The sequence below is a fragment of the Argopecten irradians genome, unplaced genomic scaffold (assembly GCF_041381155.1).
Source record: "Argopecten irradians isolate NY unplaced genomic scaffold, Ai_NY scaffold_0818, whole genome shotgun sequence".
NCBI classification, from domain to species: domain Eukaryota; kingdom Metazoa; phylum Mollusca; class Bivalvia; order Pectinida; family Pectinidae; genus Argopecten; species Argopecten irradians.
In genome coordinates this window covers 1-14307 of record NW_027188285.1, presented here as the reverse complement: position 1 = coordinate 14307, position 14307 = coordinate 1, and the positions used below count along the sequence as shown (strand labels likewise).

Sequence of the window (14307 nt, the reverse complement as noted above, 5' to 3'; positions counted from 1 at the left end):
TATGAACGAAGACGGACCTGGTCAGGCTGGTGTCCATTTCATAAATTCGTGTTAGCTGTCTTGAGTAGGCTAACGTAAAATTAAGTAAATTAGGCCTAGTCATTTTCTATCAAAGGATTTATAAGTACATTTTTTTTTTGTAAGATCTCATCAAGGACGTATATGACTTATAAATCCTTGATCTCATATTACGTCCTTGGCCTTTCATATTAATCGTGGGTGATTTGATCTAAAACCAATAACATCTAATTAAAAATAACATAGATTACGATCGATAAATATAGTTATCTTACTCGTGGATTCGTATTTGTATAGGCCTATGTGTTATCTGCCACAATCTCTTCGGTTTTCTCAAAAGTGAAACGTGCACCTGTTTGACACTTTATAATTTCGCGCCATCTGTCGACTATTTTGAGAGTCGTCACCAAATAAAGTACACACAAACCGGTGACGTCATATAGCAACAACACACAGCATTTTAATGGCGGCATAGCTGTATCATAAGCATAACAGCTAAAACAGGTAAAGCGACCGCATAGAATAAATTTGTGTCGACATATCTTAATTATTTACTTTGCATGAGTTTTTAAATACATTATTGATATGATCAAATCGTGTGGTGTATTTAAGTGACTGAAACGACGCGTTACTATCCATTCCGCGTATCTTTTCACTGTAGTTTCTCTCTGTCGTTAAAGTAACGTGTTATATATCTTTAATATATGTGTCCATTATGCATTTGTCAGTTTAACCGAACATTTTTATCGAATATATTTCATATTAGATGCCAGGAAAATGGATCATCCATGCATACTATTACTTGACTCAAACATATCTATATTTTTATATGGTCTTCAGTATCATTGAAAAGTTCATCATTGATCTCTACTTCCCATATTGCAGGTGTCAACAATGGGTAAAAAGGTCAAAGAAGACAAAAAACCTCCTCCAGATGATGTGGTAAATACGTTTTCTGATACATTATATACTGCAGTACTGTCTATAATCTTATAATCAATGTTAGTGAAAAAGTTTTGCCATTCAGTACATTGCACATTCCTGTAATAATGTAATGATAAGATTTCACAGCAACAACTGTGAATTGCAACATGTCGATGAAAAATATAGATGATATACCAGGTTGGAACCCTGGATCTTAGTTGAATCTTATTCTACCAATATTGAACTTTATAGATGTGTTCAATATGTAAAGGGACCCAACCAGTTGTCATAACGGAACAGTAATCATGATTGTGTGCATATTCTACTGTGCATTCAGATTTCCTATTGTCTGGAGACGCTGACAAATCTTCAGGATGGTGTTGTTTTATTCATGAAATGAAATGTCGTTTAGTGTATTCAGCCTACTCGTGGATAGGTGGCCACTCTGTTGGTTTGGGCCCCTGCCTCAGCATATTTACAATACTACTGTAACAGCTAGATGATTGAAACAGTCCTGCTACACATTTGTAGTAGGAGCAGGAAAATGCATGGCAAAAGCCGAGATCCTCTGAACACTATGATTATATATACAGTATATCCGAATGTGCTTCCAATTGAACTACCTATTAAATTGAAATTGATCCAATCCAGAAATTTTACACAGTAATAGCACAGCACTGAATTGACCATGTCACCTCATCATTGACTTATAATTTCGATTCATTGAATGGCTAGAACCTGATGAAGATGATTTTGTTGTAAAAATTATCATCCATTACACAGGAATTTTTTTTTTTTTATATTAGTAATTGGTAACCTGATACAATAAGATAATGAGGATGTCCTTTGAAAATGTATATAAGTTGCATGCATTTGTTAAATTCCTTTCCAGTTTGATGTGGTTGCCCTTGAAAGCAGGCAGGCTGGGACTGTGGTTCTGATGCTGAACAGCCCAGAGGAAGAAGTTCAGGCTAAAGCTTGTGAAGCTATCTACAAATTTGTTGAAAAATGTAAATATTTACAATCTTCATTTCCTATCAAATAAAGTTCAATAGAATTCGATATCTGTACACAATATATAAATTAATTGTTTAGAAAATTTTAACTTTTAAACTTATTGCTTTGCTAATACACAATGAATTGAATAGTTGAGAGTGGTTTTTATATTCACCTGTAAAAGGTGACTCTCTATAGATGGACATTGTCTTAATTTAGTTAATCTTTGTTCCGTGTAGGTGACGAGAACAGAAAACAGTTACTGGATTTGGGAGCTGGCGATCCTCTGTTACAGTTGATGCAGAGTGAGGATCGACTGGTTCGTAGGAATGCCTGTATGGCTATGGGCTCAATGACAGCCCAACGTAAGTATTTATTTCTATATAAAATATTTCAAATTCTACTCTCCATGAAATATGACTCTATCAGTGTTTACATATTTGATTTTTAGTTCAAAATCTTTTTAAGAAAAAAAATAATTTGAAAGGTTCATTCAAGGCAAATTTCCATGTTTGGAATTAAGGTTTCCTAATTAATACATTTATCCTGGAATTGTTTTTTTTGCAATTAAGCTGTAATTTTGACCTCGTCAAATCATTTTCCATTTCAGCTGATGTCCGTAAATATTTGAGGAAAAAAAGAAAGAAGTATACCCACCTTTATATCCTTATTAGCCCCAGAAGGTCTGTATGATAAAAATGGTCAAAATTAATTGATATAGTTTTGTAGAATTAAAACTAAAAAAAGGAACAGTTTTTTATGGAAAAATGAAGAAAAAAAAAAGAAGAAAAAATAATTTCATAGGTAAATTCTGTGATCAATTAACTTTGAAATTAACTTTCAATTATCATGAAATCTTAATTTCATGTACAGAAGAGTATGAATGAACACAACATAAAAAAGCTATTTCTATTTTTGTGTTACATTTTACAGAAGATTCCGTCTGTCATGAGTTCTCTGCCCTTGGCCTGTCCAATATGGCCACAGAGTTTTAGCAGCAAGTCAGCCATTTATGAAAACGGTGGGATAGAGCCATTGGTCAAATGTCTATCATCAAATGATCCTGATGTCCAGAAAAATGGAATAGAAGCTCTCGCACAGATGATGATGGTACCTTCCATACTTAAGATTGATGTTATTTTCTTGAAAATCATAAAAATGTCTTTTTATGAAATCTGTCTACAAAGATAAGCAATTCTTCGAAAGACCATGTAATATACCAGTTATTCTGCCTTTGGCGAAACAACTGGGTTTTTTTAAATACATACATAATCACATATGAGGTGTCCAAAAATCATCAATATCAAATGAAAATCTACAAAAGGAAAAATTTAAAAGAGGTTATCATCTTTCATGTTTATTAATACCGTAACTGTAGAAAAATTGATTACATGATTTATTCTTTCCAATGCAGGACTATCAAACTCGAGCCTCCATTAAAGATGCAGAAGGTCTTGCTCCTATGTTGGAATTACTGAAGTCAGAATTTCAAATAATTCAGAAACTAGCACTGTTGGGCACTGGATAGGGCATCACAAGATGGTAAGATTCAAAATGTCACAGCAAGGCATCTTAATGTGAATTAATGGAAACCAGAGTGCCTTAGCTGGCCTTGGAAAACCTACATGGTCTAGTAGGTGACCCAATAACTGTTCACATTCATACAGAGAACAAACCCTGGGAACCTTAGTGAAATACAGAGGTCTCTCATTCCTCGATCCCTCCCTTTGAACCTTGATCGACGAGTAATTTTCATGTGTAGATCAAGAGATCTGTAATATGGATTGCAAAATTATATTTCAAAATTGATTCAAGCATACACATGTATTACGTTATCAAATAACTCATAAATTATTACTTAATCATATACACATAATCATAATCATATAAAAATTATATTCGCAACCTTCAAAGGCTAAAACGGAAATGAATATTGATACATCAAATGATTGTCATAAAATCAAGTGGAAAGGGTATTGGTTTTTGAATTGAATTGATTTCACCTCCTTGGAAGAAGTAATAAATTGCATAAATCATTAATTGATAGGCATTCTCCTTAAGAAATTCACATCTGAAAGTGTTAGATACCGTACTGTGAGATTCTCAGCAGTGTTTTAAGTACCCTCTTTAAATATGATGAATCTTGTTGGTTTTAAATTGTTTTCCCAGGGAGATTTTATAAACTTCCTATAGATATATAGCACTGTCTGGGATTTCTCCTAGATTGATTTCCTAGAATTTCATGCAGGCTGTTTTTACTGTTATGTTTAATATAAATCTGTTTTTGATGAAGTGGGCTTGTCTGACCCTGTCTGTCGCCCTGGGCGGGTAGGGGAGTTGTATCTGATATAACTTCTCGCATAATATCAAGTGATTTATCCATACATGTGGTAGCGATTGCATGTTGCATGTCTGGGTATCAGTTTGTGAATGGGACACAAATGTTCTTGTCTGCCTTTTATTTACTCTTAAGTGGTAAACACTTGACATAAAATTAATGATAAAAAGATAAAGTGTAATTTTACGACCCAAACACTTAACGTAAATTTTGTCAAAATGTTTGGCCCCGCTGAATCAAAGAATCTCGGTTTTTTCTGTTTGAGACATTCTGGTGTCATGTGAAATTAATGTCGGACCGTCTCGCTGTAACATAACGTGGTCGACTTTGTAGAAAGAAATGAAATCATAAAATTAATATCAGAAACTAATTTCATATTACTGGATATGACAGTTGACTGCCAAAATTGTTCTGCTAATTAAAAAAACTTTTGACCTTGAAGTTTCAACATTGAATACTCACAAGAAGAAATGTATTTAAGTCTTATTATGTCTGTAAGTTAAACTTTATTTATGTATAGGTATAGTAATATAGGAGGGTGATTGGGCGGTTTAGTGTTATATGCCTTTCACCTTTCACCTTGTCCACCTGGGTTCAACCTCAGCACAGTTGTGAAAAGGTACATGTAAGGGGTTACCTACCCGATCATGTGGGTTTTTTCTATGGGCATTAAGGTTTCACATTTACCTATTGGCCATTGAAAGTGTTTAAGTTGATAAATATATAACTTGTTTCACAATGGAAGTGTATGTCTTTCCTTACAGCTGAGAATCGTGCGGCCCTGAGAGAATTAGAGGCCATGTCCAGAACTGATAGACTTTGTGGCCAAACCTGAGCTTAACGATCTCCACGTGATGGCTGTTATGGTCCTCTCAAATCTCCTGGAGGATTTGGAGAGTTTAGAGGTAGAAAAATTATCAATGATTAAAATTTTTATTCAACTTTTTACATAAGTTGTTATAGTCTCACTGATAGTGCAAATGATAATATCCATGATGTACATTTTCTGATATACAGAGGTACTGACCGCTGATCAATGGTTTATCTCTGGGTACTCTGGCTTTAATTTCCTCAGCCTATAAATCTGGCTCGTCCTTAAATGACACTGGTTGTGAATAGGACGTTAAACTAATAAAACCTAATAAATCTGCAGTTTCCATTCTGCAATTAAACATCTTAAACATAATTCTGTTCAAAGGGTAGCTATTTATTTTGATAAGGTAAGTAACTGAAAAGTAATAATTTAATCTGAGGTTATATGTAGAACTATTGTGCTACACATGATTATTATGCATCAATATAAATATTAATTTACAAATTCCCTGTCTGTGAACAAAATGATGCATGAGAAACCTTACATGTATCGGTATATAATGTGTTTATCTGAATTACACAAAACATCCATTTGAATATTTCATCTGTTTGCTCACTTGCATTAATTTTCCATGAAATGTTTGCTACAAATTTCTTAGACGGACCATCAGTCTCTAGAATATGGGAAAAAATCACTAAAATTGGCTTAATAATATTTGTCATTGTGATGCATCTAATTCTGAAGTTTCAAACTAGATAATCTAGTATTAGAATTCTACTGAGAAAACTTGGAGCTCAGTGGCTAGTCTAAGGGGAGATAATCTAGTGTCAGAAGTCTGCAGAGTATGACTGGGCATGGTGGCCTACAGTCTACAATTTTGTCTACCTTGTATATTTTAGGAGGTGAAAGAGACAGGAGGACTAAAACGCCTGGTGGCCCTCATCACAGATCAGACTCCCCCTGAAGAGGAACCCAAGGGTGGGAAAGGAGAGAAAAAAAGGCGGGCTCAAGGGCAGCCAAGAAAAGTGCCAAAGATGGTAAAATTTGATTAATGAAAATTAGGACATCTTGGTGTTTCAGTTTAACATTCATATTCTTATTGAAAATCAATATTTTCCTATTTAACTCTTGATCTGTAAGATGTTTTTTAGGTCAAATTATATAACAAATAAGTTATGTGTGTCACTAAAAAAATATATATCACTATTCTTTTGGGAAAAGTATCAAAAGGAATATATTTACCCTTTTAATAGTGTATATACTGCTTGCATGAATGTAGTTTAGTTTAAAATTAAGTTTGATTTACCTAATTATTAATTTTTAAATTTTATGATCAGGTAAGAAGGGAGGTTTCAGAGCCAGACAAAGAAGGACACACCCCCGGGAGAGGCTATCAATTCCCTACCCTACAGACGTTAAGATGGTGTGCTGCTAATAGCTATCGCTCGCTCTGCTAGGAATGGTGAGTTATAGGGGTAAACAGAGTTATCTCCCTAGAGACAATGTGTGGAAGGTAATTTGCCATTTCTAACTTTCATACCATTTTAAAAGGATAGTTAAAACAAGATATTTATCTTACACTTGGAAACCCATAAGGTGAAACAAAAGTGACATAACCTTTTTTCTTCGTCTTTCAAAATTTTATTATTATGGGTATTGATAAATTCAGTTTGTATGTATTGTTATTCATCAAATGTGTTTAAAGGATACCTTTATAAAGTTTATTTTCATTTGAGTGACATATTCCAATCTTGAAAGTATCCTATTCACTAAATCAATTTGGCTTTATACCATACCTAGTTATAATAATCTCAATAATTAAAAAAAATCATTTACATATGTAATTTCAAAAACTAATTTTATTAGCTTGTTTCATGGTATGGATTTTGCATTGAAAAAATCTTTTGGTGTTAGAAAAACTATTGATTATCAGAGATTATTTTCATCACTGATTGTCCGTATTTGTATACAGATCGGTCCATTAAAATTATCGAAATGTCTCGCTGTCTCCGCGTCGGCTTATCTCTCAAGGGGGACAATCGCGGTGACATGTCACCATGAATCGTCACCGAGAATCTTCAAAGCGGCGTCTCCGCGACCCATCGTGATCACGGTGATCCGCCATGTCACCATGATCCGCGGCGATCGTTTCATCGCGGATCTTCAAAGCGGGCGGTCCTCCGCGGATCGCGGTAGCACAGTCCCTGAGTGTCACGGTGTCAGTGTTACGCTGGCAAAGATTACCTGAGATATGTGTTCCGTCGGCAGACGGTGAAACGTTGAGTCATATCGAAAATATAGAACAGTTCATTATAGAATACGATATGAAATATAAATAATTGATAATCTTTTTCATATATTTTAATGTGATCGTAAGATACGTTTTCAATCAGAAATTTCCAATGTTTTTAAAGCTTTTGTTTTTCTCTAACACAAGTGACCGATAACTTGGACACGCTTGTTCATTGGTGGGCAATTTTATGAATATTAATCCAGCAAAACTTGCAATATTTATTTAGCAGAACCTGTAACGGTAAATAACTTCTGTCACTAAAAAGATTCCCCGTCTTCTGGCATATTTTGTAACGACATTGAGAATGAAACCAACTTCATTTTAAGCGAACCGTTAACTTTACAGCGAGAAAAATTCTTTTAAAATTTGGAACGACTTTTGTCTTCTAATGATCTACAATTTCTACAGGATTTAGGCCTCTTTATTAAAAACTCTGAGGAAAGCGGCCTTGATAATTGTTTAACTTGTTGTTTAAATATACTGTGTGTTCTGTATGTTTTTCACTGCCCTTTTGTATGAATGGTTAAGGGTTAACCTAATCCTAACCCTAACCCTAGAAAATAATAAAGCTGTTTTTATGTCCCACACTGATCGGTGACACTCAGTGGAAAACATTTTTTTTATGATTGGCTGACCAAAGCAAATCCTCTGTCGATAGAAAGCGTTGCTGTAACATGAATATATGTTTTTCAAAATCTCTTTTTTATTAATCAATGTATTCAAGAGTCATAAAAACGTATTCATATACGTATAAAAAGACAATCGTACAAGTATTTGCTTGTCTCATGAAATACATACATGTTTAGAGTATTTAAGGTGAATAATCGACTTTCTACATTTGTATGTTACCGTACTGCATAGCTGTCCTAATTCGAATACAGCGTTGATAAAATAACTACCGCATTGTTTACATTAAAGTTTTTTTTTTACTTAGCGATGGGTTTAATTTCAATGTGGCTTATCTGAATGATCTTGAATTTTATAAGAAACCGAGGATAAGAGATATGAAGCTTCAGATAAATGTGTTATAGATGTAAAATTGTAGTATTTAGCCGCTAATGCTTCATATAGTTAGCGATGCATATGCCGTAAATCTCTAAATATTTATTATAAATATTTCAGGCAAAATGGATATATAATAATTCAGGATTGTAAGATTTTCATGATATAAGATGTGGGAAATTAAGTTACGTATATTTTTGGTATACTTAATAGATATGCATGTTGATAATGTGATTTTGAAAAGAAAATGTAATAAAAAAGTCAGAAGAGTACTAATGTTCTTGCTGTGACTTTATCGCACAGGTGTTTCACTGGTAAATCGTTTTCTAAAAGAGACTATAACTTACCTGTAATTAGCCCCTATTGTTCTCTATTCGTCCTTATTAAAATAGGATATAGCTCGTCATTTACCTGTACAACATCGATCACCATGGGATGTGTTAATTACACGCGTCCTAACACCCCTTCCTCCTCCCGACAGAAATAATAAATGTATTAATTATCAAAACTACAAAACTTAATGTGATTTTCACTTTTTTTATTATTATTATCAGAAGCATATATCATATATGTATATATGTTTCTGTTATTATTATTTCTGCGAAAGCAATTCAAATATTAACGAAACTGTCTTACAGAACATTAATGTCCAAAGCATTTTTTTAGAAAAAATCCACGACAATTGAAAGATTACTCACGAAAATAGCTAAAACAGATAATAAAAATATAAAAACGATATTACAGACACGCTGGGTAATATTGTTCTCGTTATGTTGAAAATTATCAACGTACGAAGAACGCAACTCGGGAGATTTGTAAATAAATTCGTGAAGTTTAAAAATCATTAACATGACGAGTTTGAACACGGAAAGAGGTGAGATTTGGCATCTACATGTAAATATTTTTTAAACGCAATTATTTATATATTAGTACTTGTATTTATATGAAAATGGAAAAGGGAATAAAAAGATGTAAACGTTTGCATTTCTTCAGATACAAGAATGTCCGTAATGTACGAGTATACCTACATCTACATGTAGAACACGTGTTCAGAATTCGAACTGAGCAGGTACGTTATATTGTAAGCCTTCACACGTACTGTACGCGTGTCAAATCAGACACGGATATACGTTTTTGTTCATATCAATAAAAAAACCTGGACAATTAACTTCTCACACGTGTTCGTTGTTATTTGTACCTTGAATCTCTTCAATTCCCAGCGTGACGCGCACGGGTATTTTACCTGTACAGGTATAAAGGTCACGACAGGTGTTACCTTGTGTCGACCCTCTGTCGCTGGCCACGGGCGGAGTTCACCTGTAATTAACACCTTCTTGGGAGGGAGATTAACTCTATACCCAACTTACCTGTGCCCCGTACAATGTGACAGTACATTTCACGTACTGTCGTATTTCAAAGTTTTGATGTTTACAATATGCTTTCTTATATATTACGTTGGAATGAATTAGCTTATCACACTTATACATTGTATGAATAATTATTTGTTTGTAACTGTAAATTGCAGAGTTGCTTGATGTGATATGTGATCAAATAACTTTGTTTCTTACACCGGTTTACAAATATACGTAGAAAATTGTCGCAATGCAATTTTACAGTAATCTTCAGTGTACATCTGCATCACTATCTTCATCGTTGTTGTCATCAATGATTTTGCATAATTGACTTAATTTGAATATAGATAACTGGAAGGGGAATATTTTCATTCTTTATATCTTGACTATATGCATGAACTATATAATGAGAGAACTGCAAATGGCGAAACACGAATTCAAATGTTTAATCTTTATTACAGTAGCTGTACTGTGGCGTACATGTATGTACATGTAGTACGTACATTTTTAAATGTACATGTGCGATCCTAAAATCGATGCCTAGTCAATTGTAAGCAATGAACTTTTATGTACACATATACTGTATATCTATAATTATAAATGCACACCCTAGTAATACAATGTATAATCCTTTATGAAAAATATTCCGAGAATACGTTTTCCATGGTAAGCGGAAGAGCCTTTCGACAATCTGAAAAATAAAACAAACGTAAACTTGTGATTGATGCGGGAAACACTATAAAATGTTACTTATTACAATTGTTGAGTTATGAAATATCGATAATAGAAATCAAGCATATAGATGGAAATTTGATGTACTAATAATGCATTTTAAATGTGTTTGTGTGAAAATCGTTTATTCGTCATTTCGACACCATGATACTATTTAAAGTACCGGTATACGCCTGATCGCTTCACTAAAAATTATGACATTGTGATGATAATATTATCAATAAAGTGTTGTTGTAACAATTTGTTTGTTATTTCTTAAAATATCGGATAAATATGACCCTTGCAATAATACAATTCTCTCTTAATACATACGGTTGTACACGTAATTTGTAAACGTACACATGTACGTGTAAAGTGGAAACTTCATATCGAGTTCAGTCGTTTTTTACTTCATTGTGTTATTATCAGTAAAGAGATGTTGTAATAATTTGTTATTTCTTAAAATATCGGGTGAATGAGACACTTTAGAATAATACCATTCTTTCTTAATACATACAGTTGAACATGTAATTTATTTTGTAAACGTACATTTGTGACTTGTAAAGTGGAAACTTCGTATTGAGTACTGTCGTCGTTGACCTCATCGTGTCCATATAGTTTTCATAGGCAAAAGTTTATATGGTATACAGAAACTTTAATCCTAAACATACTCCCGTTTTTTTATACTTTCGTTTGTATTTCAGAACGTCAAGATCCGTAATTTATTTATCGTCAAGCCATTTCCGTGATTATAACAATGGTATTTCCGGTCTATGCTTGCCGATCGTTTAGCGTTTTGCGTAAATCGTTATTGCGTTAATCGTTGATCGTTAATCGTTAGCAATCGTAAGCGTTAGCTAACGGACGGATTTTTTTGAGTTACGTTTGCGTTAGGCTGGGAACGTTAAACGGTTCAGGTACTGTAACTATCTATGCAGAAATGTCAGCAAAACTTGGAAGACAGCATTGGAAAGGGAATAATCCAATCTCCATTTTGGTGTATGACATTTAGGATCGGTCGGTAAATAAAGAAGAAATCGTGAATTAAAAACTTTTTACTTTACGATTGCGCTTCTCAATTTTTATAAGTTATTATTTTAAAATGAATCTTTCCGTCCTTTTGTATGGGCGCTGCTTAAGCATTCCGTGTAAAATGGAATATTTCATACTATTGATTTTGATTGATACATAACTCTATTTACCATATACGTATCGTATAGATTATAGATACCATATATCACCATGGGATGTGTTAATTACACGTGTGTCCTAACACCCCTTCCTCCTTCCGCGGTGAGTTATGTACCTGTATACTTCACAGCTGGTTGCATGTGTGGAGAGTAGAGCCATATAGTGAGTAAAATACAGGTAAGTTGATAACTATCGATACAGAAATGTCAGCAAAAATTGGAAGACAGCATTGGAAAGGGAATAATCCAATCTCAATTTTGGTGTATGATATTTAGGAAAGATCGGGAAATAAAGAAGAAATCGTGAATTAAAAACTTTTTACTTTTTGAATGCGCTTCTCAATTTTATAAGTTATTATTTTAAAATGAATCTTTCCGTCCTTTTGTATGGGTGCTGCTTAAGCATTCCGTATAAAATGGAATATTTCATAGTATTGATTTTGATTGATACATAACTATATTTACCATATACGTATCGTATAGATACCATATATGTACCTCACAAATTACGCAGTGTTTGTGTGAGCATATACACTTAAACACAATACAAAGTACTATTTTTTTCTTCGATTTGGTCTTATATTTATGGAAAATTGATCTAATAATTCTGAACAAAATTGTCTAGAAATACATGCCATAGTTCGTGTACTAATTCCCAAACCCCCTATTTTTTGATGACATCAGTCTATATAGAGACCGTCTTATTTAAGACTTCGTGTCTAATTTGGTGACCGAGTCGAATATTGCAGCGGTGATCTAATTTTCAGTGGCGGGTCTAATTTTGATGACCCAAGCCTAATTTTATAGTGGTGGTCTAAGTTTCAGTGACGAGTCTAATTTTTAGCGACTGGGTCAAATTGTGATGGCTCAGTCTAATATTACAGCAATTATCTAATTTTAACGACCGGGTCGAATTTTGATGACCTCAGTCTAATTTTATAGTGGTGGCCAAATTTTCAGCGACCGGGACTAATGTTGGTGACATCAGTCAAATATCATAGAGACGGCCTTGGGTCAAATATTGAAGGTTCAAAGGAGTTCACTGACATGTCCTTATTTTGTGTTTTAAAGTTTCTCTACTAGTTTGAATTTTGACACCATTTTCTAAAAAAAAAATATCACTTATTATCTATGTCTTAAATTTATTCGACGGCCGAATTACGACGACCTTATCTAAACTTGCCATCACTAGCTAGTATAGTCTATTTCATCGTGCACCTGTCTTAAATTATAGCCAGGTCTAAAGAAAATAGTTTGAGGTCGATAACTAATAGAACGGTCTTGTGTATGTATAGTGTATCGTCTCTAATGTAGCTTACGACCGCTTTATAGCTATACCAATATACTTCCAAGAATTCATGTTTACAAGGATTGATGTTTACAATAAGAACTTAAAATAAAATCGGTTTCTAAATATAAGTTTCATACACATTGTGAAATGAAGATGACTTTTATTTTAAGATAAATGTGTGCAACCCTAACTGGTCATCGGAAGCAAGGACGAATAAATCCATGTCGGAAGATTATCCAGAAGCCGTCAGTATCATCTGTCTCTGGCGTTAAGTTATACGTAATGTTGTTCATTAATAAAATTCTTGCAATATTCCGGACGAATTTTACGTAGGTATGTCGTCACGTGCCGAAAAATGTCCAAATATAACCACTACAGCTTGACACGTATGTGTTGTCATAGCGACGGCTGCCCCAGATCATAGCCACGGGCGTTTACCTGTAGACTTTTTTTTTTCAAAATGTAGGGTGTGCAGTCAGTTATGGTTTTTGATTATCGATAGACATCATGTCTGTGAACATTTAGCAGCACCATTGAAATTTCGATGATGAGTTTTATTTATATATTCTTCCTTGATATATTATTATATATCGTGAAGTATTATTTCGTAATATTTACAATAATAAAATTAACCAACCTTGTATACAGGCGGAGGAAACTTTCAAGCTGTGACAATGATTTTATTTTCATACATGTAAAACATACCGTTTGTGTAAATATTACGAACTAATATTTCTGCTACCGATCTTGGTAATTAAGGGAAAAGTCAATTGTTTTCTGTAATCAAAAGTGATTATTATTTCTTTGGTAAAATTCCAATATTCCCAGTGACTACACATACACATGAATGCGACATTTACATGTATCATATTCAAGGAAGATAAAACTGGAAGTCGTAAAGATTACTTCATTGCTGATGGAACGCTGTGTGTAATCTCGCACTGTATGACTTCGCTGGTCTACATCTCTCTATACGGTCTCTTGAAGGGCCAGATTTTCCGTAAGAAAGTGAATCTATCCACGAGTGATCTATTGGTCCATCAGGTAATTCAAGGCAAACTGGGTCACAGGCTGGCCCAAGTGTACATGACTTTTACAAGTGTAGCAGTGGGTATGTGAATTTTTTCATCTAGTGATTATGTTTATACAAGATCAGTATGAATTAGGTGATACAATGCATTGCGAAATAAAACTATTACTATACTAGGATGAGATTGCAAAACTATAATAATCTCTTTACAAAGAATCATAATTCAATATATTTTTTCCGGATATAGTGCTAGATTGCGATAGTCTTTGCTTTTTGATTGTGGTCAATATATCTACCCCATTATTAGAACATATGATAAAAATGGATAATGTCATATTCCAATAACCG

At 33.7% G+C, this 14307-nt stretch overlaps 1 protein-coding gene across 1 annotated transcript; it reads left to right on the top strand.

The window, feature by feature from the left end:
- Positions 1-394: 394 nt before the first annotated feature.
- LOC138313654 (armadillo repeat-containing protein 3-like) lies at positions 395-3477 on the top strand. Its single transcript, XM_069254007.1, has 7 exons — positions 395-522; positions 904-960; positions 1835-1952; positions 2178-2303; positions 2549-2621; positions 2872-3048; positions 3353-3477. The coding sequence occupies exons 2-6, from the start codon at positions 913-915 to the stop codon at positions 2888-2890; spliced, it is 384 nt and encodes a 127-aa protein (XP_069110108.1). The 5' UTR covers positions 395-522; positions 904-912; the 3' UTR covers positions 2891-3048; positions 3353-3477.
- Positions 3478-14307: the final 10830 nt, after the last annotated feature.

Coding starts and splice junctions, on each gene's coding strand:
- LOC138313654 (XM_069254007.1), top strand. CDS start 913: ATGGGTAAAAAGGTCAAAGAAGACAAAAAACCTCCTCCAGATGATGTG. Junction 1,953..2,177: donor CTACAAATTTGTTGAAAAAT/GTAAATATTTAC, acceptor TGTTCCGTGTAG/GTGACGAGAACAGAAAACAG. Junction 2,304..2,548: donor GGGCTCAATGACAGCCCAAC/GTAAGTATTTAT, acceptor TTTCCATTTCAG/CTGATGTCCGTAAATATTTG.